Source organism: Manis javanica, chromosome 5 (assembly GCF_040802235.1).
Source record: "Manis javanica isolate MJ-LG chromosome 5, MJ_LKY, whole genome shotgun sequence".
In the NCBI taxonomy this organism is placed as follows: Eukaryota; Metazoa; Chordata; class Mammalia; order Pholidota; family Manidae; genus Manis; species Manis javanica.
Window position 1 is genome coordinate 3,222,540 of NC_133160.1, and position 21,103 is coordinate 3,243,642.

The 21,103-nt window shown below is 55.9% G+C and overlaps 1 protein-coding gene across 3 annotated transcripts in view; it reads right to left on the minus strand.

The window, feature by feature from the left end:
- Positions 1-21,103, minus strand: part of PHACTR3 (phosphatase and actin regulator 3) — a 201,721-nt gene that overhangs the window by 42,189 nt on the left and 138,429 nt on the right. For all 3 annotated transcript variants that reach the window (XM_073236391.1, XM_037006393.2, XM_073236392.1), the window contains exons 4-7: positions 18,855-19,037; positions 8,334-8,546; positions 4,478-4,652; positions 3,433-3,680 (exon numbers count right to left, since the gene is read on the minus strand). In XM_073236391.1, coding sequence (XP_073092492.1) covers positions 3,433-3,680; positions 4,478-4,652; positions 8,334-8,546; positions 18,855-19,037 — 819 coding nt within the window. The remainder of the gene's footprint in view (positions 1-3,432; positions 3,681-4,477; positions 4,653-8,333; positions 8,547-18,854; positions 19,038-21,103) is intronic.

Sequence of the window (21,103 nt, forward strand, 5' to 3'; positions counted from 1 at the left end):
GACTAATTTCTTCCTCCAAGCATTTTGTCTTCAAGATTCATAACTTTGAGGGAGTTATGGGCACATATGATAACATCATAAAAGCAAAGAACCTGCTTTCTGCCCTGGATTTCAGGGGTTCAGGGACCCCAGATGATATGTCCTGGGACTAGCCTGTAGGGGCTCAATCTGCAGATGGTAGGAATCTCTAATATGCCTGCTCACATATCTCCAGATATGTTCCTAGGGTTGAATGTGAGGCTTTGAACTTGAGCCCCAAACACTGGTGTCCACAAAAAAACTGCAGAGGGGATGAGAGGAGGGGGTGGGGAGGAAGGAGGGGAGGTGGGAAGGAGGCTTTGTTAAAAGTTTGCAAATAAAGTAAGCTCAGCATGCTCCCCAGCACAGGGAGGCGTTGAGCCTGGGCGTGTCAGAGACAGAAGTTTCCAGATGGAGCCCGACGCTCCCTGCTCTTGTCAGACCACAGCCAAACTCCACGTTCCCTCAAGGATACCAAGTTTTAAGAGACAAATAGCAGACTTGGGTTTGGTCCACATTCTGGGAGAAACCAGAGGAGAAAGGGTTAATGTTCCGTGGGCGGCCAGGCTGGGCGTGAGGCTCCTGGGCCCACACCTCCTATTACCCAGGGGCAGCACCTCCTTTTCCCCTGGTGGCCTGCTCACCTGGCTGGCACTGCCTGTGCGGCCGCCCCCAGCTCTGGGCGCAGCAGGAACTACTGGGTGAAGCCCTTGACATCCCGGTGTCTACATGCTGGGGGTGGGGTGGGGGGCAGTGCAGGACCTGGCTTCCTGCATGAGGCGGGGTTTTAAATGCAGTGGAGCCACACCTCCACCCCGCCCTCCATACAGAGATGGCAGTCCTGTGTTTGGAACAAGAGAGGGAGCACTGGGGGCCTGGGGCTGGGCCCCAAAGAGCACGGGGAGGGGTCAAGCCCAGGGTGACAGGGACAGGCCGCAGGGGTCCTGATGAAGACGTGGCGTTCAGTCCTTCAGGAAGCCACCAGAGGGGTCCGAGCAAGGGCGGATGTTATCGCCAGCTACGTGGAGACCTGACCACAGGAGGGGTGCTGGCAGGGACAGGGAGGCCCGTCAGGAGGCTGACTGAGGCCAGGTGGCGAAGGCTGGACCCCCATGGCAGGAGGAGAAATAGCCAGAATCTGGGTCTGCTCCAGGGAGGATTCAAGAGGACCACGGACACCTGCAGATCAGGCACAATGTCAAGAGAGCATCGAGGTGGCTCCAGGCCATGGGAACGTCAGAGGGACCTTCTACAGGGTGGCGAACAGTCCAGGCTCGGAGGCAAAGACTGAGAGCTCAGATCTGAAGACGTCAGGTCAGCAGTACCTTCAAGACCCTGGGTGGACGTGCCGAGTCAACGAGTGACTCCTGCACCCTCAGGGGACCCAGCAGCACTGCACATGGCATTTAGGGCCATTCACTGAGCAGCTGCATATGACTCCCGCTTAGAGCCAGGCTCCGAGGATGGCGTGGCACCATGGTGAGCAACAGGTGCTGCGGACAACAGCCGAACATGAACTAGATAATCAGTAACGATCAGGTAATTGACTGATTAGCAGGGAGACAGACAAAAGTCAGATGGTGACCAAAGTCAGTGTAAAGCTGCGGCTGCTGCCCGGCTGTGCAGGGAAGCTCACGGCATTGCCCTACGAGCCAAGGACGGGGGGACTCACCTGATCAGGGAGGACATGGGGACCAAGACATGCGGGGGAGGAGCAGGGCGCCAGCTCCTTGCTGCTTCCAACAGCGGGTCCCGTCTCAGGTGTGCGCCGGCTTGGCGGCACAGGGCCCTGGGAGCGGGCGGGATGGGGTGGTGCGGGGGCTGCTGGCTCAATGAGAAAAGGAATGTGATGTGCCATCTGGAGCATCAGTGGAATGATGGTCCCCAAAATATACGCACACCCAGAACCTGCATGTGTGACCTTAGTTGGAAAAAGATGTCATTGTTTTTGCAGATGTGATTAAGTTAAGGATATCACAACGATGGAGTCACTGGGATTATCCTGATGGGCCCGATGTCCAATGACTGGCGTCCCTCTAAGGGCAGGAGAGGACACGGAGAAGAGGAGGACCACGTGAAGGTGGGGGCAGAGAGCAGAGGGACGCAGCCCCACGCTGCCGAATGCCTGGAGCCGGAGGGAGCAGGATCTAGTGGGGGGGGCAGAGCCGCCGCCTCAGTGCGCAGGGCAGCCCCCAGTGCCCGAGCACTGAGGCTGAGGACCCCGCTCTACCCGGCCACCCTGGCTTGACCAGCCGCTCTCAGATGGGCCCCACAGAACCCCATCTTGCAGGAGGTGGGTGGGTGTTTAAGGGAGAGTGCTCCAGGGCTGGTAAGTTTGGGAAACACTCGGCTTTCATCCCCCCGACATGCCCAGGACCCTCTGACCAATGACCGGGATCTGTGTTTCTGGTTCAACATTCAAAGTCAACCTCTTCCCAACACACGGGTCACCTGTGCCCGCGCTACACTGCAGCATGCACGGCCAGACACGCGGCACTAGGAAGAAAAAGGGTCCCTAGGAACACGAGGTGACGGCCGGTGCCTGGCCCACACCCAGCCTGTCCACCTGGTCGTGGCACCTGCTCCGCATCCCCTCGGGACCCGCCAGGACCAGAGTTGGTGTAGCCCCTCCCCATCCTCCACCAACACCCAAGGAACAAACCACATGCTGGGCCAGGTCCTGGAGCTGTGCAGTGACAGTCACCATGAGACACTTCCAGGAGAATGACAGCAGTTCAGCCACAACAGTAACGGATGTTAAAGGCCAGAGGCACGTCCAGCACAGCCTGCCCCAGGTGTGCAGTCCACCCTCTCTGCCCCGGGGCTGTCCACAATGCTCCACAACCCTGAGCCCCAGGGTCACAGGTAGGACAGAGCAATCACCCTGACGTTGAGAACAGATACGCGGCCAGGCTGCCCGGACCTTTGAACGGCAGGTCCCAGACAATGTGCTGTCACACTGACGCCGGTCCTGAGACAGCCACTGCAGTCACCCCTCCCTCCTCCTTCCATCTCATCTTGTTTTCCTACGAGCCTTTTTCCTCTATTTTCCAAACACCGGACATCTGTGCACCTCCTATACTACTTCCTGCTACGTCACCCCAGGCAACAGCACTCTCAAAGTCACTCACTGAGCCACGTTCCTATTTCCTCTAACACACATGAAAATACACAATTATCGGAATAAAAGAGGCTGACCTGGGCATCTCCTGATCTGTACCCTGGGCCTGTCTGTGTGTGTCCTCTGTTCTTCTTCAGAGGAGCCCCTTCCATACTCCCAGATGCAGGCCCTGGGCCTCGTGCCCACTCCGTGCCAGGGCAGCAGTGCCCCTAATAGCCCAGGCTCCATGCCAGCACCCGGTGTGCTCCTTTCGGCAGGACGTCCCCACACGGCAGGACCCACCCTCTCCTCACCAGAGATGATGGAGTCGTTCAGCGCCTCTCCATCCTGATACACAAGCAGGTCATCCTTGAGCTCAGAGTTCAGGACCAAGTTCTCCTTGTTCTCCTCCGACTCCTTAGCCGCAGTCCGCTTGTTCTCCGAGGCCCCGTCGAAGCTCCACGCCTCCTCCCGCTCCTTGCCCCGCTCCACGCTGGACGTTCTCGACAGGCGGACATCCACCCGCTTCCTTGGGGACCCTTTACTGTCCCTTCCTTGAAAACTGAATCAGAAAGGTCGTTCCGGTTATACATCCTCCCCTTCACCTGGAAACCCAACGAAATTGACTTGGGGGCATATAAATGGCTATTGCAGACAGCCCCCAGCACACGCACACGCCCAGCTTCTGCCCTGAACACGCGGGACAGGAAGCGCCGGGAAGAACACGCGGCATAGAGACCAAGGCCCATGGCCATTCAGAAAGTTTTGAACAGCACAGACATGCACGTAAAAAAATCTGCCAAAATTTAGTGCTGCAAATGCTCAGGACATCCAGAGAACAGAGAAGGAATCTTATTCGTCCAATATTTCTGCCAAACCACGTGTGCTCCCTTATGTGCTTTGCCCCCCAGCACTCCCTTCCCCTTCAGCCTGTGAGCCACCGCAGACCCAGGAGAGACGAGTAAGTGTAAGGGTCAGGCCCACTTACACTTGTGCCTGATGAAAACGCGAAGCCTCCAGAGCCCCAGGGCAACACGCTGCTACTCCCTGCTTGTGACCCCCACCCCTGTGCTGCTCCCACCTGGCCCTGGGTCCTGTGGGGAAATGGGGCTTTGAGGCTGGATTCCCAGGGTGCACACCTCCCATCTGGTCCCCCCCGGAACATGGTGACCAAGACCAGCTGCAAAGCCCGGTGAAAAATGAAAATGTAGGGCTCCTTGTTCAAACACCAAGACTTTCAAGACAGTGACAGCGGAGTCCCAAGCCAGCCTGGGCCTCTGGTGACAGCACAGGTGCGCGCCATGAGGCTGACCTGCACGGTCTGGTGCGCAGGTCTCTGGGCGAGGGGACGGGCCTCACCTGTCCTGCCGGTGCTTGGTGGCCAGTGCCCTGTGCAGCTCCTCGATGACACGGCTGGGGGGCAGCGGCCGGTGGACGGCGGTGAGATGCGGAGACCCTGTGGGCGTGGAAAGCTGTCCACGGAGGGGGGGATCAGTGCTCCTCCCAGCGGAGCCTTGGAAGAGGGCGGGCAGGCCTGGGGTGTGAGAGGGGCCAGCAAGAACGTAAGTCTATGGGGGACGTGAGGAGGGGCTTGGCTGTGGGATACGAGCCCGGGGGGCAGAGAGGGCACACGCCCCCACCAGGCGAACCCACCAACATCCTGTCCCAGATGCTGCACCAGAACACCCCCAACAGAGACAGTGCCCACCCTGTCCAGCTCCCCTCCCCCCGTGGGGAACCCCCTGCCAGGGGCTGAGCTCCACAGACGTCCGTGCTGGTGAGCTCCATTCAAGGGCTCAGGCCCAGAAAACCCTCCTTTCTGCTTCTCCAGTAACCCAGCTTCCGGAAGCCATACTTGCTTTTGTGGAGCCCAGAACAATTTCCCCAGCTCTGCGGCAGCCACTCAGCCCAGACACCCCAAATCCCCGCCACGGCCCTTGCTGTTTCCCTGCTGTGCACATTCCCGCCTGCCTCCACCCCTCCCTGTACCTCGCCCTGTGGGGGCCTCCCATTTTCCTGTGTGTGTCATCCAGGCTCACAGCCCAGCCCAGCGCCCCACCAGCTGGCCGCACCCCTCCCTCTGGCTTCCTTTCCCCCACCGTCCCCCTCATGCTCTCTTCACTCCAGCATGTGAGGGTCTTTCCAGCCCCAGAAGGCACCAGCCTCGACTCTGAGCCTTTGCACGGACTCTTCCCTCCGGCCAAAATGCTTTCCCCTTCCTCTTTCTGCCCCAATGTCACTTCCTCAAGAAGACCTCCTGCGAATCCCCATCCCTGGTTAGAGACCCTGAACCTGCCCTGTGAGACCCAGGGCAGCCCCAACACCCCTTTCCCCCCACCGGGAATGAATTACTTCATTGGGTCTGTCCTATTCACCCAACTTGGAGCCTCCTGGGCTTTGGCAACCAGTTTCGACCTGCTCCTTGCCAGTTGTGAAACCCTGGACAAGTCCCCTAACCTCTCAAAGGCTCAGCCTCCCTGTCTGTACAGCGGGCCGGCAGACCCCGGCAGGGCCAGCAGGAGCCTGCAGCGGGCATGGGGCCTGATGGCCATCAGGTTCCTGCTCAGGTTCTTGCTCCCAAACACATCTCAGCAGAGGCAGTCCCACCTGGACCAGCACAAGTGAATCACTCTTTTTTTAGCCCCAACAGGGGGATAAATCTAAACCACTTGTATTCCCTTCCTGATGTAGTGCTAGAATGCAGAGTGTCAATAAAAGCAAAACCAGAAAGAAAGCGGTATGTCTCATTGCAGACTTGTTATTTAGCTTTCCTCCTGGGCACCTGCTTTTGCTGGACATGGCGGGGTAACAGGGAAGCAGCCCAGAGCTGCTCTCACAGGCTGCCAGGCCAGCTGGGAGGGGCCAGGACGGGAAAGCAAGCAAAATGGTTTCAGGGAGGGAGCGAGCCAGGCAGGCAATCGGCCTAGAACACCTGGGGCAGGCAGAGGGCTGGGCTGGGCACAGAGGCCAGGTGAAGCTTCTCCACACAGGGGCATCTGAGCTGAGCCCCGCAGCGCAGGATGGGATGGTGCCAGCTGTGCAAGACGTGGTCAGGAAAAGGCAGGGCAGAGCAGGTGGGGGCTCCATCCCAAGGACAGCCCCCATGGCTGTGCCAAGGTTCTACGTGCTCTGCCAGCTCATCTCCACCAGCCTCCGCACCCCGCCGGGGACCTCATCAGGAGGAACCTCCTCCCAAGGGGATGATGCTCTAACTGTCACTGCCTCTGACCCTCACCCAGACCTACCAGGAAGGCACTCTCAGCACTGGTGCACAGATGAGAAAACTGGGCCTGCGCTCACCTAGCTTGGACTCCCCTGGGGTCTCCACACTGCCAATCATAAATCAACCTAACAAGTACGTCCCACTTGCCCCTCTGCTGAGCACTTTACCTGGGGCCTCATCCAACCTGCCCAGGATACCTCTTATCACTCCCATTTCTCAGATGAGGAAACTGAAGTTCAGAAGCCCATTCCAGGTAGTACCTCCAGGAGGTGGTGGCCGCTGAGACTGGGACCCAACAACATGACTCCGAGTGTATTTAGCAGAGTCCACAGGACCCCATACACTGGAGCTGCCACCCAGCTGGACCAGGGCAAGGAAAGATTTGCCCTGAGAGGGTTCACTCCTGTCTCCAAGGGCCAGGCAGGTGAAACACAGGTGAGCAGAGGAGCCTCGGGCTATTCAATGGGGGGTTGGGGGGACGGTGGCAAACAGGAGCACCTGCCCATCTTAAGGCTGCTGTGCCTCATATGAAGACTTTTTTTTAAAAGCCAGAAAGCTGGTAAAAACTTTCCTATGTTTTTATACATGTTAATGTTGAACACTTAAAAATTTTAATATGTTAATGTTGGCAATACATTAAAAAAAAAATTAAAAACCATGCAGACCCAGCAAATCAAGTCTGTGGGTAGGACTGGGGGGCACGATTCCCTCACCCCTGGTGGGGGTGTGCTGAGGAAGCCAGCAGGCTGGGGGTCTTGGGTGGCGGCTCAGACAAGAAAGCACCCAATGGGGACTCAGCTTGTCTCCTTGGGTCCCAGTTAAGCCCGTGGGAGGGGACTTTCTCCTCTGCTGCCACCTGGCGTTCACAACCGGAAGCAAAGATTCTCCCCAGAAGAGAAGGAAAATGGGAAGCGAGGGAAGAAGATTCCCCACAGCTGCCGTCTCAGCTGTGAGGGCCCCAGGTGAGGCCCACAGCACGTGACCAAGGTCCTGCGCCCTCCGCTCCTAATCCAGTCCCCAGACCAGTTGGTGACATGCCAGCAAATGCCCGACAGGCCCCTGGGATCCAGATGTAGGAGGTGGGAACAGAGCGGGATCACAGCAGAGGGAAGGGGCCGCGTGTACCCTGGCCTCCTGCGGGCCCAGCGTGGGTGCATGCCAGCAAGGGGAAGGGCGGTCCTGGTGGCGGCCAAGGGCCCAGAGTCAAACTGAGCTCTGCTACCCAGTGTCAGCTTCATGCCCACCACCCTCCAAGGCGGCATGTAAGGATTTACTCTGAAAAATAATCACCTCTTAGTGAAGGGCCTGTTTTACACCCCCTCGCCCTCCAAGACCAGCAGTGTCTCCTGTTTCCAGCAGTGAAGGGACAAGAAATACCTAAGCTTGAAAAGTAAAGGTCTTGACTTCCTGGGATTATTTAGCCAATGTGGCCAAAGCTCCAGAAGTGGACGCCTTTTGGGGCCTCTCTCTCCGACCTCTGCTCTACAGCCTGGGGTTCATCGCTGCCTCTCGCCTGCCTGGCTGGAGCTCACCGGACAGAGAATCAGTGAACCAGAGATGAGCAGAGACAGTGAGAAAGACTGAGGGTTGGGGGAGGAGGGAGGGGAGGGGAGAGGGAGGAGAGAGAGACACTGACTCAGAAAGAAGCAGAGATAGGAGGACAGACACCTGAACACCAGGCCAAAGGGGAACCCTCAGCCTGGGGGCAGCTGTCTCCTGCATTCAGGTTCAGGAAGACACTCTGGCCCTGGCCTACGGGCTGCCCATTTGCTTGAGGAAGGCTGAGCACCTGCTCCTGACAGCCAGAACTGCTCGCTGAGATCGGCCCTCCTCCTCCAGTTCTGCTCCTCTGGACCTGCTCTGAGCCCAGATCACAGAAGCAAAGGGGGAGAGCCAGCCCACAGCGGAGGCCCAGCCAGGACTAGCGGAAGGCATGGATGGATGGGAGGGAGGAAGGGAGGGAGGGTGGATGCGTGGCGCATGCGGACCCACCTGTGGTGTTTTTCGTGGCTTTGGAGCCTGCCTTAGGCGGCGGGGTGGGCAGCAGTGGGGGGCTGGGGAGCTGGCCCATGGATCTCTCCAGAGGTCTGGGAGGACTGTCCAGGAAGTCAGACCCAGCTAAGGCTTGAGAGGACTCATCCGTGGTAGGCGGGAGGCTGCCAGCAGCATCTGCTTCTTCGCCTCTGGATGCTGATGGCATCTTGGCTGGTGCAAAGGCAAAACAGAGTTCACAAACCAGTTCCTCTGGGTGGCTGGGAACAAGGGCAGCCGGGGGCTCTGGCTGGGCAGGACTGTTAGCACAGAGCAGAGCTCAGAGGGGTCCCTTCACAGGCTGACTTGAATTCCTGTGAGTTCAACTACCAATAGACCTCCCGGAGCAGAGGGGATGGGGTGGTGGGAAGCACGGAGGTAATTAACTTCAAGAACCTGGGTGATTCCATCACCCTTTCCACTCAATAGGTGGCGCCAAAGTGCTCGCCTCACCTGAGGGCCGTGCTCAGGACCACATTCAAGTAACAGTTTGAACTAATAGGTTTTAGAATCAGACACACCTGGTAGTTGGCTGCTATCCTTACCAAACCTTTTGTGCCTCCACACAGGATATCAGAATAATACCAAGAATCTGTCACAGGATTACTGCAATGTTTAAAGAAGTGACAAGGGCATGTGTGCCTGGCACACTGTAGATGCTCACATTCAGCAGCCATTGATCTTACACAGCCAGTTGTCAGCAGCTCCGTGCCCTGGCATGTTGGCGCAGACAAGTGATGGGGGAGGCAGGGAGACTGCCACCCTCTGGGACCACCCCTCTCCCCTCTCTCTTCCCATGCAGCCTCGCCTCCAGGAGAAACTGAGGCCATCAGGTGGGGGTGGGAAGCTCTCCGTGAATTCCTGCACCTAACACCCTCCGCCTTTCCTTACCTCCTCCCTGATGTGAGAGGTGGTCTCCCGTCCTGGGTCCCCAGCACCCCTCCCCTCTCAGGAGGCACCCCAGGTGCCCAGCCCCATGCAAGGCCCTTGCTGCTCATTGTCTCACTTCATTTTACAACCAAATGAGAAGGAAGAACTAACATTCCCTGAGGAGTTTAGGGAATGTTAAAGTCACTGGTGGGATTCATCCACTGAGGAATGTTCCGCAAGGCCGACCGTGAGCAGAGCGCTGTCCATAGTGCTGAGAGCAAGGGCTACGTGGGGCGGGCGCTGTCCATGGTGCTGAAAACAGTGCCTTTGAGGGGGGCCAGATCCCTGCCCTTACAGACCTTTACAAGTGACTTCTGCATGTCCAATGTTATCACCATTTCTGTTCTCTTATCATCTATGTCAGAAGTTGCAAATCTCTAGGGAAGGCCCTCACTTTCTCCTGGGAAGCTCTTGGCAGTGTAGTCTTTACCTTAGAAGGGTTGGTCTTCCCAACTCCTGATGAGCAAAATCTGAGGAAAGGCCCCCCCTTCCCACCGACTGCAGAAGGCAGATCGGTTCTAGTTCTGTGTCACAATGTCAGTCTGAGCTGAGAACCACCACAGGAGTGAGTGTGCTCCTTACTCTTCCGTCCTGCATAACGTTCTCATTGTTATTATTGTTACTTATAAAACGGCCTTCAAAAGTCTCAGTTGTTACTAGGAGTTTTAAAAAGACTCCTAGACTTCAAGACTATTGTTACATCCTATGAACTGTAGCCTACAACTTCTAAGAGTCTATAATTCTGGTTGTTTTACTTAATAAGCTTTGAAATAATAATAGCATTAAACACTTGTGTTTTCTAAGTAAAAATGGTTGTGTGGGTTCCTTGGCAAGCAACAGGTGAGTGTGGGAATGTTCTTTTTACCCATGTAGGCACCAGTCCTAGACTGTAGTGGGTTTCCTGGCTCATGTAAATCAGTGCAGGGCAGGGACCCTTGGGAGACCATGCTCGAGCCAGGCCCTCAGCAACGGAGCTTGCAGGCGGAAGCACCAGGCAGAGGGTCGCATGAGCTTGCAGTACTCCGTGCAGGCTCAGCTTCCGTTCTCTGGGAACCCAGCAGATGCCCAAAGTCACGGTTTCATGGGAAACAGCACAGGAATGGCTCCCCTGGCCTCAGGCGCCCCAGTCTCCCACATCCATCCCTTTCCTGTCCTGTTTAACTAATTACTAAATGTGTGACCTTGGTCTCTACCTCTCTGGGCCTCAAATTCCTCAACTGTACAAAAAGCTGTATAAAATACCTAATCCTGCCAGCTGTCAGGGTGGCGAGGCCCACATGAGGTCACAGAGGGGATATTCATTTGGAGCTACACAGCACCACGTCCACCTTCGGACAGTTACAGGCCCTTCTGCCCAAGATACAGGTGATAGTCTGGAGCACTAGGTGCGTCTCGTCCTCATTCTCCGTCAGGGGTTTTCAGCCTCGGCACTACTGACATCTTGGCCAGACGATTCTTTGTTGTGAGAGGCTGCCCTGTAAGATGTTCAGCAGCATCCCTGGCCCCTACCCAACAGACGCCAGTAACTCTCCCCAGTTATGACAACCAAAAATGTCTCCAGACACTGCCCAGGGTCAAGGGCAGCAGGGGGCAAAATGCCCACCGTTGAGAACTGCTGCTTGAAGTAAGTGCTATTTTGATTCTAAAGGGATGCACTGTGGCATCTATTTGGTGTGGCAAGCTTCAAGTCTGTGACATAAGCCTGCCACTGTGGAAGCATGGATGGGTCAGTTTTCCCTCTGGGCCTCAGTCTCCTCCCATGGACCTGAGAGTCCAGACCAGGGGGGCAGTGTTTGACCTGGACTCCACAGGTGCCCTTGGAAGTGTCACTGAGGGAGAGGATAACAGGGATACAGAGCAGCCAGAGTCAGGGTCCCCGGGCCCGTGTCAGCCGGAGCAGGTCCACACGGATCTGTCTCAGCTGTCCTTCAGTCTCTACCTCAAACACTCTCCTCATTGGCCCCAGCTCTCCTGCTGTGCTCACTGTACCCACTCAGCCCCTCACAGGCCCCACCTGGGCTGCACCAGCACCCAAGCCCTTGATCCTCTGACCCAAGCCCATCTCTACCCGACTCATCTAATCCTCTCATCCAGTTCTCTGGCTTCAGAATAAACCCATCTCTCTTTCCCTTGACCTCTCCTCCGAGCTCCAGACTTTACGTTATTGGCTACTTTGACACCCCCATCTGGAGGCCAAACAGACCCAATGAAACATACCTAAACCCATCTCTCGATTTCCCTTGAGAAACACCTCCCCAGTCTTTCCTCCCTCTCCCTCACCCATCAATCCATCCATCCATCCCCCAAGTGTGTTTGAACAATTATGGGGTCCAGACGTCCTCCTAGGAGCTTCAGACATGGCCCTGACCAAGACAGATGCCAGCTTCCCCAGGCTCACTACACAGCTCACCAGCTGCCAGCCAGACTGGACACAACACTTGAAGCCTCTTGTCCCCTCTATCTTGTATCCCACCCCTTGTGTCTAATTCATAGATGAATCCTGTGTGCTCTACACTTCTACAATATTTTGCAGAAACATCCACTTGCCTTCCCAGCATAAGCTGCCACGGCTTCTGCCTGGACCTCAGCACTGGCCTCCAGGCTCCTTCCCCTCTCCCCCAACCTGCCCCACATCCATTTTCTAAACCTTTCCAGTAAAAGGCTTTGGCTTTGCAAGTGAGTGGATCTCTGTTAGTGCAGAAAACTCTGGCGGGCTGACCCTTCTGAAGAGCAAACTTCTCCTGGCTGTCCACCAAGGTGGACATGCAGCCACCCCATGTTCGGGGCTGCTCAATATGTTTCCGAGATGGAAATGCTTCCTTGCTGGGCAGTACAGCAGCCACCAGCCACAAGTGGCCACTGGGCATCTGACAGGTGGACTAGGGAGCTGAATTTTTTATATTGTTTTAGTTAAATAGTCATGGGGCTAGTGGCTACTGTAGTGGACAGGACAGCTCTGGATATCTGGGAATAAGTCAGTGGCACAGCTGTCCCCCTCAACCAGAGAAATCACAGGGTAAGGTGACAGCCCCTGAAGGTTCTTCCCACCTTACCAGCTCAAGGTGGAACAGAGACCCCCACACACTCTGCTCTGCAGGCCCTGGGACTCCACATATCAGCAGTTGTCACCAAAATCCTCCTCCAGGCTCTTCACATTTGTCCGCGACTTGTCAGGGGTCCTGTGCTGGGACCCCGGTGCTTCAGCCCCTATTCTCTAAGCCTACCATTTTACTCTGTATCTCATGTGAGTGTGTAACTACCATTATAGCTCAGAATCTTGTTGAAACTGAATTGTTAACATCTATTAAGTCTTAAGTGCTGTATCAGGGGAAAAAGTGTAGAAATAATGTCAATTTTGCATGTTCCCCACATTTGGAACCCCTTCCTTGGGGCTGTCCCTGCCCTGCCCTGGGTAGCACAGTTTTCACCCATTAAGCTCGCAGCTGAGGCTCCTGTCATTCACAAACCCTAGCATTGGGTTTCGGTTTAAGAACAGAAGTAGCTGTCGCTCAACCTCGTGTGCACGTCACAGCTTACTAGGACGTCTTATGAAACACTTCCCATCAGCATGCCTCTGTATGGCCATCAGTCATTTGCTCAAGTAGGGCTGCTAAACTTTTTTTTTTTTTTTTTGAGAGGGCATCTCTCATATTTATTGATCAAATGGTTGTTAACAACAATAAAATTCAGTATAGGGGGGTCAATGCTCAATGTACAATCATTAATCCATCTCAAGCCTAATTCTCGTCAGTCTCCAATCTTCTGAAGCATAACGAACAAGTTCTTACATGGTGAACGAATTCTTACATAGTGAATAAATTCTTACATGGTGAACAGTGCAAGGGCAGTCATCACAGAAACTGTCGGTTTAGATCACACATCATGAACTATAAACAATCAGGTCAAATATGAATATTCGTTTGATTTTTATAACTGATTTATATGTGGATCCCACATTTCTCCCTTTATTATTATTATTATTTTTATTTTTAATAAAATGCTGAAGTGGTAGGTAGATGCAAGATAAAGGTAGAAAACATAGTTTAGTGCTGTAAGAGGGCAAATGTAGATGATCAGGTGTGTGCCTATGGACTAAGTATTAATCCAGGCTAGACAAGGGCAGCAAGACATCCACGGATGCGGAAGATTTCTCTCAAAACAGGGGTGTGAGGTTCTGAGCCTCACCTCTGTTGATCCCCAATTTCTCACCTGATGGCCCCTCTGCGACTGTGCCTGTCTTAGGTTGTTCCTCCCTTGAGGAATCTTACCCGTCTCTGGCTAACCAGTCATCTTCCGGGGCCGTACAGGGAAATGTAAAGTTGGTAAGTGAGAGAGAAGCCTTATTGTTTGCAAAGGTTAGCTTTTTACTTCTTTGCAGATTTATGCCCTGTGGCTTCTATGCCCGCTGCTAAACTTTTTATGTACAGAGACAGACAGTAAATATTTCAGGCTTTGCAGAGCAAGAGGCAAAAATATAAGTATTTTATAGGTACCTGTGTAACGGTAGGAAGCCCTCTATCCTCCCCTTTCATTTGGTGAGTGCTGCCGAGGCAGTGAGCATGCTTTGCACCCAGTTGTCACTCACTAGAGTCATTCTGAGACCAAGAGTGACCAGCATGAGAAGAGGGACTCAAGCTGGGGGTATGGCTGCAGTGGTCAGGTTCGCTCCACCTCAGTGGCACCCCGTATATCTGCAGCCTCGGCTTAGAAAGCTGGCTGTGGGTGAGACGACTGGCCAACACTGGAAAGAGGTTCCATAGCTCAGGCCCAGGAGTTGCCAGCAGCTGAGCCCCAGGTGTAGGTGGGACCAGTACAGATCCTGGGCAGCAGTGAAATGTGGCTGCCAGCCAGGCAAAGGCCAGGGACATGGAAGGGGCTGTCTCAGCACTGACTCTGGGCTCCCCATGCCCACACAGACATGGGCGGCACACAGGTCTGACCTGCAGCCTGCAGTCTGCCAGCCCCTCCCCTAAGTTTCAGAAACCCACATTCCAGACACTCCAGAAGCAGAAGCTTAATCCTCTGCTTGCCTTAAGTTCAGGCTGTAGAGGGTTATGGTTAACAGCACATCCAAGAATCAAACCCACTTCGCCACTTACGTGCTGTGTGGCCCTGGACAAAGGACCACCTCTCAGGGCCTCTGCTTTCCCATCCAAAGTAAGCGGGGCTGATAAGCTCGCACAGTGAGCACAGCACATGCTTCCTGACCCCACCTTGCTCTTGATTAGTGTGCTTGTGGGAATGCCAGAGCTTAGCTCCTGGCCACTGGCCCCACTTGGGTTAAAATCACAGGTCTTTCCGGGCTTCCTCAGGATGCCAGTGCAGCACCATCTAAACAAAACTGCCCAAATACAAAGCCCAAAGTCAGCCCAAACCCCCAACTCAAACTGAGGGTCAAGGTAAACGACCATCAGAACGTTTGACAGCATTCTCTCCCTGAGATATCTGGACATAAACCTTCCCAACCACCTCCCCCAAACAGTGGCTTTTTGCATGTGGAACAGCAGCGCAGTCCAGGTGTTACCACCCGGCCAAGGAGTAGCGGCCCCTGGAAGCCAGGAGCTTTCTGATGCACATGAATGTTATCCCTCCTGGAGCAGAGTTCACAGAACATTTGATTTTTAAGAGGAAGCAGCTGGCCTTCCTCCCAGGACAGCAGTAAGCACAACTGCACAAGTTCCTGGGGACCCGGGGGCACAGGGACAGCCTATTCCAGGCCCTGGACACTTCCATGACCTCCCTGGGGTCAAGGGCGGAAGCTGGGCCCAGGGCCGAGCACTTCGGGGACACTTGGTGCCTGGAATCTGGCTGTCTCTGCTGTGGGGTGATGTGTGTCTGTTACACATTATCTACAGCACAGAAGGACTGGGCCACCCACGGGCGCTCCCCTGGGCGCTGAGGTGCAGTGTTGGGGGGTGAGAATGCAAGACCGACAGTCAGGTGAGCATCAGTCTCCTCCCAAGACCTGCGTTAGGCCCTGCAGACCGGCCACCACTTTACCTACAGTCACTCACCTTATTTGCAGGGGACACATTCTAAGGCCCCCAGTGGATGCCTGACACCATGGATAGTACCTAACCCGATATACACTGTTTCCCTATACGTACACCTGTGTGCTATGATAAAGTTTACTTTATGAACTAGGACAGTAAGAGACTCACAATAACAGATAAATTACACTGTCATAACAGTTATGGGAATGTGGTCACACCCTAAATACCTTCCCGTCCTGCACTCACCCCCTTGTGATGATGTGAGGTGATAAAGGGCCTGGTACAGACATGACTTGAGGTGAGAGACACAGGCACTGACACAGCACTGGCTCCTGTGAACAGGACACCAGACTGTGGGTGACCACGGGCAACAGTGACTGCAACAACGAGATCGCAGATAAAGGGGGGCTGCGTGCTCGCCACGTCATGATGAGGCCCAGCGCAGGTCACCCCAGCAGCAGTGCAGGGCTTGGCTCCAAACACCAGGCTCTTCACCTCCACTGAAGAGGCCACAGAGTTGCACACCCAGGGGTCAGGCAAGCGCTGACAGGTGAGCCTCCCCAGGGGGACAGTCCCTTCTCAGCTCCCAGCAGCCATGGCTATATGGGGACACCGGCCCAGGGGCCCCAGCTTTGACAGCTGCAAAGCTGCCAGCTGCACATATGGACTCTTGTGGATGCCTCTGATTTTTAAACACTGGCTGGCAGACTTTTTAAGCAGTGAGTTGAAAGTCTCTGCATGAGATTATGATCTCCTCCCTCACTGAAGAGCTTTGCTCAAGGCCAGGCTTCTAAACAGAGGCCCGGAGCCACAGTGCAGGCCAGAATCCCGGTACAGGATCCCAGGCCTGCAGGGCTGCCAGAGACTGCAGGGGCGTCCCAGCGCAACAGCAAAATGCAGGTGGAAACCCTGCAGGGGCGGGGACCCGGGAGGCCCGTGCAGGCAGCCTGCCCTGTGCTAGCAGGCCACTCTGAGGGCTGCCTTTTCCTGATGCCGAGGATGGCGACAAAAATAATGACAATCACAAACAGCGACAAACACATTCTGAGAACCAAGTTAGGGGACCTCCCAGGGGCTGTGTGACATCATCCTCTTCAGAGCTGGCCACACAGAGAGGCTGAATGACTTTCCACAGTCACACAGCTTGATGAGGAGTTCAGCCACGTCTCAAACTTGGGTTGGTCTGAGGTCAAAGGCACCGCTCTCAACTCCCTAACCCTCGGGCGAGGCACCTGTGTGCCTCCGTTTCACCGTGAGTATGAGACACGACAGGAGGGCTGGCATCCCAGGGGTGTTAAATGGATAGAAGCACAGAGCTTAGAGCAGCATCTGCACAGAACTGGCCTGCTGGGGAGATTGTGGGCTTGTCTCTGCACTATCTATACCTGTTTGCTGTATTTTATTTTATATGATCTCACTTTTCATTTCAACTCATCTCAATTCAAGAAAATCTCTATAAATGTCCTGAATGGGAAACACCTACCACTTGTCCTAATGGATGAAAATAAGCATCACTGTTAAAATGCTATCTAGCTATTCACCACGTGCCACCCACATAAGCTCAATCCTCATACCCCAGGGCATAGCGCCCGCCCCGGGGCAGGCACAAGGAGGAGCTCAGCTGCAGGACGAGGCTACCCTCCCGGGACCACACGCTTCACTCCCTGCTGCCCAGGGCTCCTCCGTCCCCATCCCCGGGGGCTCCAGCTGCCCTCAAGGAGGCGCCATCCAGTCTGGCCTCTCTCTGTATCTGATTCTAAGTCTCATGGTCTTTCCTGCTTCCGGCCCAACCACAGCCCACCCGGATGCAGCCGGTGGGCAGCTGGCACACAGCCGTCTGCTCTTCTGCACACTCTCTGTGGCTGCCTTTGGGCTACACCTGCTGTGTCTGCAGCGAGTGTTGGGCCCAAGACCCTCTGGCCCACACAGCCAGTGACAGCTAACTGGCCCTTCGCAGGGAAGTGTGGTTGACCCCACGCTCAGTGTCCACGCGCGTCCTCCTCCCTGTCCAGGACGCTTTCTCCTCCTGCCTAGCCAGCTCCTACTCATCCCTCAGCCCCAGCTGCGCTGCCCCTCCCTGTAGGCTTGGGGAGGAGCCCCTGTGCCTGCTGCCATGGACTTGGCCCACCTCCCCCCAACACTCCAGGAGACTCAGACACATGCACCAGCACCACCCCAAGGCCAAACGGCACATCCCGCCCGGGAGAAAGGCCTTGACACAAATTTGTGGTCTCTACAAACCAATTCTGCTCTCAAGAATCCATCCCCAAACCAAGCACGTGGAGCATGCATGCCTGCAGACAGGGGGTGTAGACGGGAGCAGGCGTGTTCCTCAGAGCCGAGCAAATTCAAAGAACCTGCCACGGAGAAGTACTAGGCACAGGCAGGCAGTTCAGAGGCCAAGGGCAGGCGTGGCTTACAAGGACCACACTCAGAATCATGCCCACCCTGCCCTGACTGAAGACACGGGCGAGCAGAGAGGGTCTCTGCAGGACAGGCCAGAACTGTCCTAAGGGCCAAACCCTCCAGATCCCAAACCTATCACATTCCCTAAGCTAGGATGAAACCGGAGAAGCACAGACCCCACCCAGGAGGGCACGGCCTCCTGGCAAGGGCCTGCTCACGCCAGAGGGTGGCTGGGGACCGGGCAGCTGGTGAGGAGGTTAGGCGTGAGCCTTGTTTAACAGAAGCAAGCAGAGAACAGAGCCCACCGGCCCTGAAGCCCAAGAACATGCCGGCCACAGGAGCTGCCTCGGGGCCGTCCACATGCCGGCACTTCTGCTCCGTCCCACCACAGGAACAGTTCAACTTCCAGCCCCTACGCCAGGCCTGGCATACACACAGCTGGCAGTTTTACGGGGGAGCAGGTTCCCAGCCTGATGGCGAGGTCTCCTGGAAGGTTTCCAGAAAAGCGCTGCTAACAGGTCAGAGGGAAGAGGGGGCAGATACTTCAAAGCACCCACCGGTTTCCCTGGTGGGCTCATGTTGTGCTTCCTCTCCATCCTTCCCTTCTGCCCCAATCCCCAGGGCTGGGAACCATCCTAGTATAGTCAAAATAATGAGAAGCACCGTGGCCTCCACCAGCGACCACCAGCTCCCGGGCACGGTGGGGCAGCATGAAGCACCCTCCTAAGGAAAGAGGTCAGTCTCTGCGCAGCACTAGGAAGGTCCCTGCACCGCCATCCTGCCCTACTGCCCTGGGGCCAGCTAGGTGCTCCCCCTGGACACTGGCTCTTTGGGAGAGAATGGGCCTGCTCAGGAGCTCCCAGTGACAGGACAAGATGTCCCAGGAGGAGTGTGTGTGGGAAGGCCATGTGGGAACATCTTTAAGCACCTCCACTTACTGACTATGCCAGACTTGGAAGGAGAGGAGGAAAATGCTTGGGCAAATGCTTACACTTGATGTGTGGCAGGGCTCCGAGCCTGGGACGTGGCTGTGGCCCTGAAGACAGACTTCCCCCAGAGTGGCTGCCCGTGCCGTGGCTGGGGACCCCAGCTGCCACCCAGGCTGCCGGCCGTCCTGGCAGCACCTCAACCCTGCACAGTCTCTGCCCAATACCTGCATTGTCAGGATGGGTGTCTGAGGATGGCGGCTCATCCAGGGAAGACTGGTCTGTCTTGGTGGACAAAGGGCTTCCTGGCCGGGCTTCCTCTGAGGTCAGCGTCTCCTGCTCTGGGCTGCTCGGCTCGCTCTGTGCAGCCAGGGGGCCTCCATCAGGGTGGCACGCTTTGCTTTCGGCATCTGTGGAGAGATTCAGCAGTCAGCCAGGCCCGCGTGTCCCCTCGTATGCTCCTTCATTAGTGCAAAGCGTCCTGGGAAGTATCCATCTCTCCCGCACGACCCCCTTGGCACCACAGCCAGCCTTCATCGCGGCCACCATGGCCCAGAACAGCGTGTCATCTGCACACTCCATGCAGCCAGGAGGCGGCAGTGTGGGGATGCCAGCCTAGCTAGGAGAACTGCCTCCCATCCCAGTGGGAAGGAGCAGGAAAGATTTATTTCCGAGTCAAGGTGCCCCTCGCCTTGGCCTGTTCTGACTCCAGCCTGCTGCCCTTCTGTCCTGCAGCAGTCTGCCTTTCATTCCCAGGTCCTGGCTGGACAGAAAGTGTAAGGCCAGCCTATGCACGCATGTGGCCCCACTGCAGACCACTCTGGATTCCAGTCTCCTCATCTGTAAAACGGGGGTGAGACCTCACTACCCGCCTCACAGTGGCCACGTGAGAACTGCCAGACAGCATACGGACTGTGCACGCATAAAGGAGATGCCCTGCATGGCCCTGCAATTCGTGTTTCTGCCGTTGATGATGGTCTTAGATGAGGAAGAAGAGTGCTGCTCTGGGCTGTGTGCCCACGTGACAGCAACAGGCTCAGGACAGAGCCGGACACGCCCCCTTTACAGGGTCCTCAGCGCATGCAGGACTCAGGCCAGGCCGGTGGCACGTGACCCTCAAAAGGGATCTGGGATTGCACTCGCGCCTCATGTCTCTCTACCGAATGCCTCTCTCCTCAGGCGAAGGGCAGAAAGCTCAGCCAGGCGTCTGGAGGATTTGGGGCTAGGAAGGCCTCCTCTATGCGCCATGTCACCTGAGCACAGGGTCTAGACAAGGCGCCAGCAACCTCTCCTATAAAGGAGCAGATGGCCAGAAATTTAGATTTCGTGAGCCACATGCCATATGCCCCTGTGGCATATTCTTCTTTGATTTCTTATTTTTACAAAAACCCTTTATGTTTAAAAACCATGCTGAGCTCAACAGCCTTATACAAACAGGCCTGGGCCAGATCTGACCTGCAGCTATTTGCCAGCGAACCCCTGTCGTAGGAAAGGACCCGGGCAAGAGCCAAGGGAACTCACCCGTGGGTGAGACAACATGTCACAAAGCTCCAAACTGTAGTTTTTTGGACCCTCTCTCATGACTGGTTTACTCACACTTGACACACAGCTGTGACAGTCTCTGCCACCAGCTTACTTGGTCCTTGGTGACTAGAGGATGGAGATGGCAGCCAGCATCTGCAGGGGGGAGGGGGACACAGTCTGCCAGAGACACGGCAACTGAACGCCACACGGCCCAGTGAGGCTGCGACCCTCCGTCTACAGGTGTGGACACCGAGTGTAGAAGGGACAGGCCGTTGGTGCTGGTGACTGTCACTGTTAACAACAGTGACCCCTCTGCCATCCACAGCAATAAACGGTTCGAGCGCCGACGGGAAGGCCCCCAGCTCTCCAGCAGGGACCCGCAGAGGCTCCGCCCCCACCAGGCCCTCCTAGATCTCCTCCACCTGCTTCTGCAGCTCAGGGGATGTGGGGACTTTTCTGGGCTGTGTGCTTGGAGCTCAAGCTCCTAATCATTTTCAATGAAAAGTTATAGTTCCCAAAATAGCCCTGTTGCTAAGAAACGTGGGTTGGGGCGGGGGAGGAGGGGGCGCTGTGGGCGGCCTGTGCCCTGCTCCTCCACTGCACAGCCGGCCCTCCAGGCCACCCAGGCCGTTCCCCTCCCAGGGCGGCAGAGGGCAGCCTGCGGCCGAACACCTGTGCGGTACAGAGCAGCCCAGGGAGGGGACGCGCACGCTGGACACACCCCTGTGCGCGCGCATACACACGCAGGCACTGCACGCTGCCCCCGGCGTTCCTGCCACAACCCGCATCTGTCCTGCCCAATTACCCTGAGGAAAGAAACCTCGTGTCTCTCAGGTCGCTGAGCAAGGCTCCAGGGAAGCAGCCATTCCCTTCCTGTGTCCGGTGATGGCCATGAGGCCCCTTACACATCACTCAAGAAAATGCCAGGTGGACACATGCAGGAAGGTGGAGG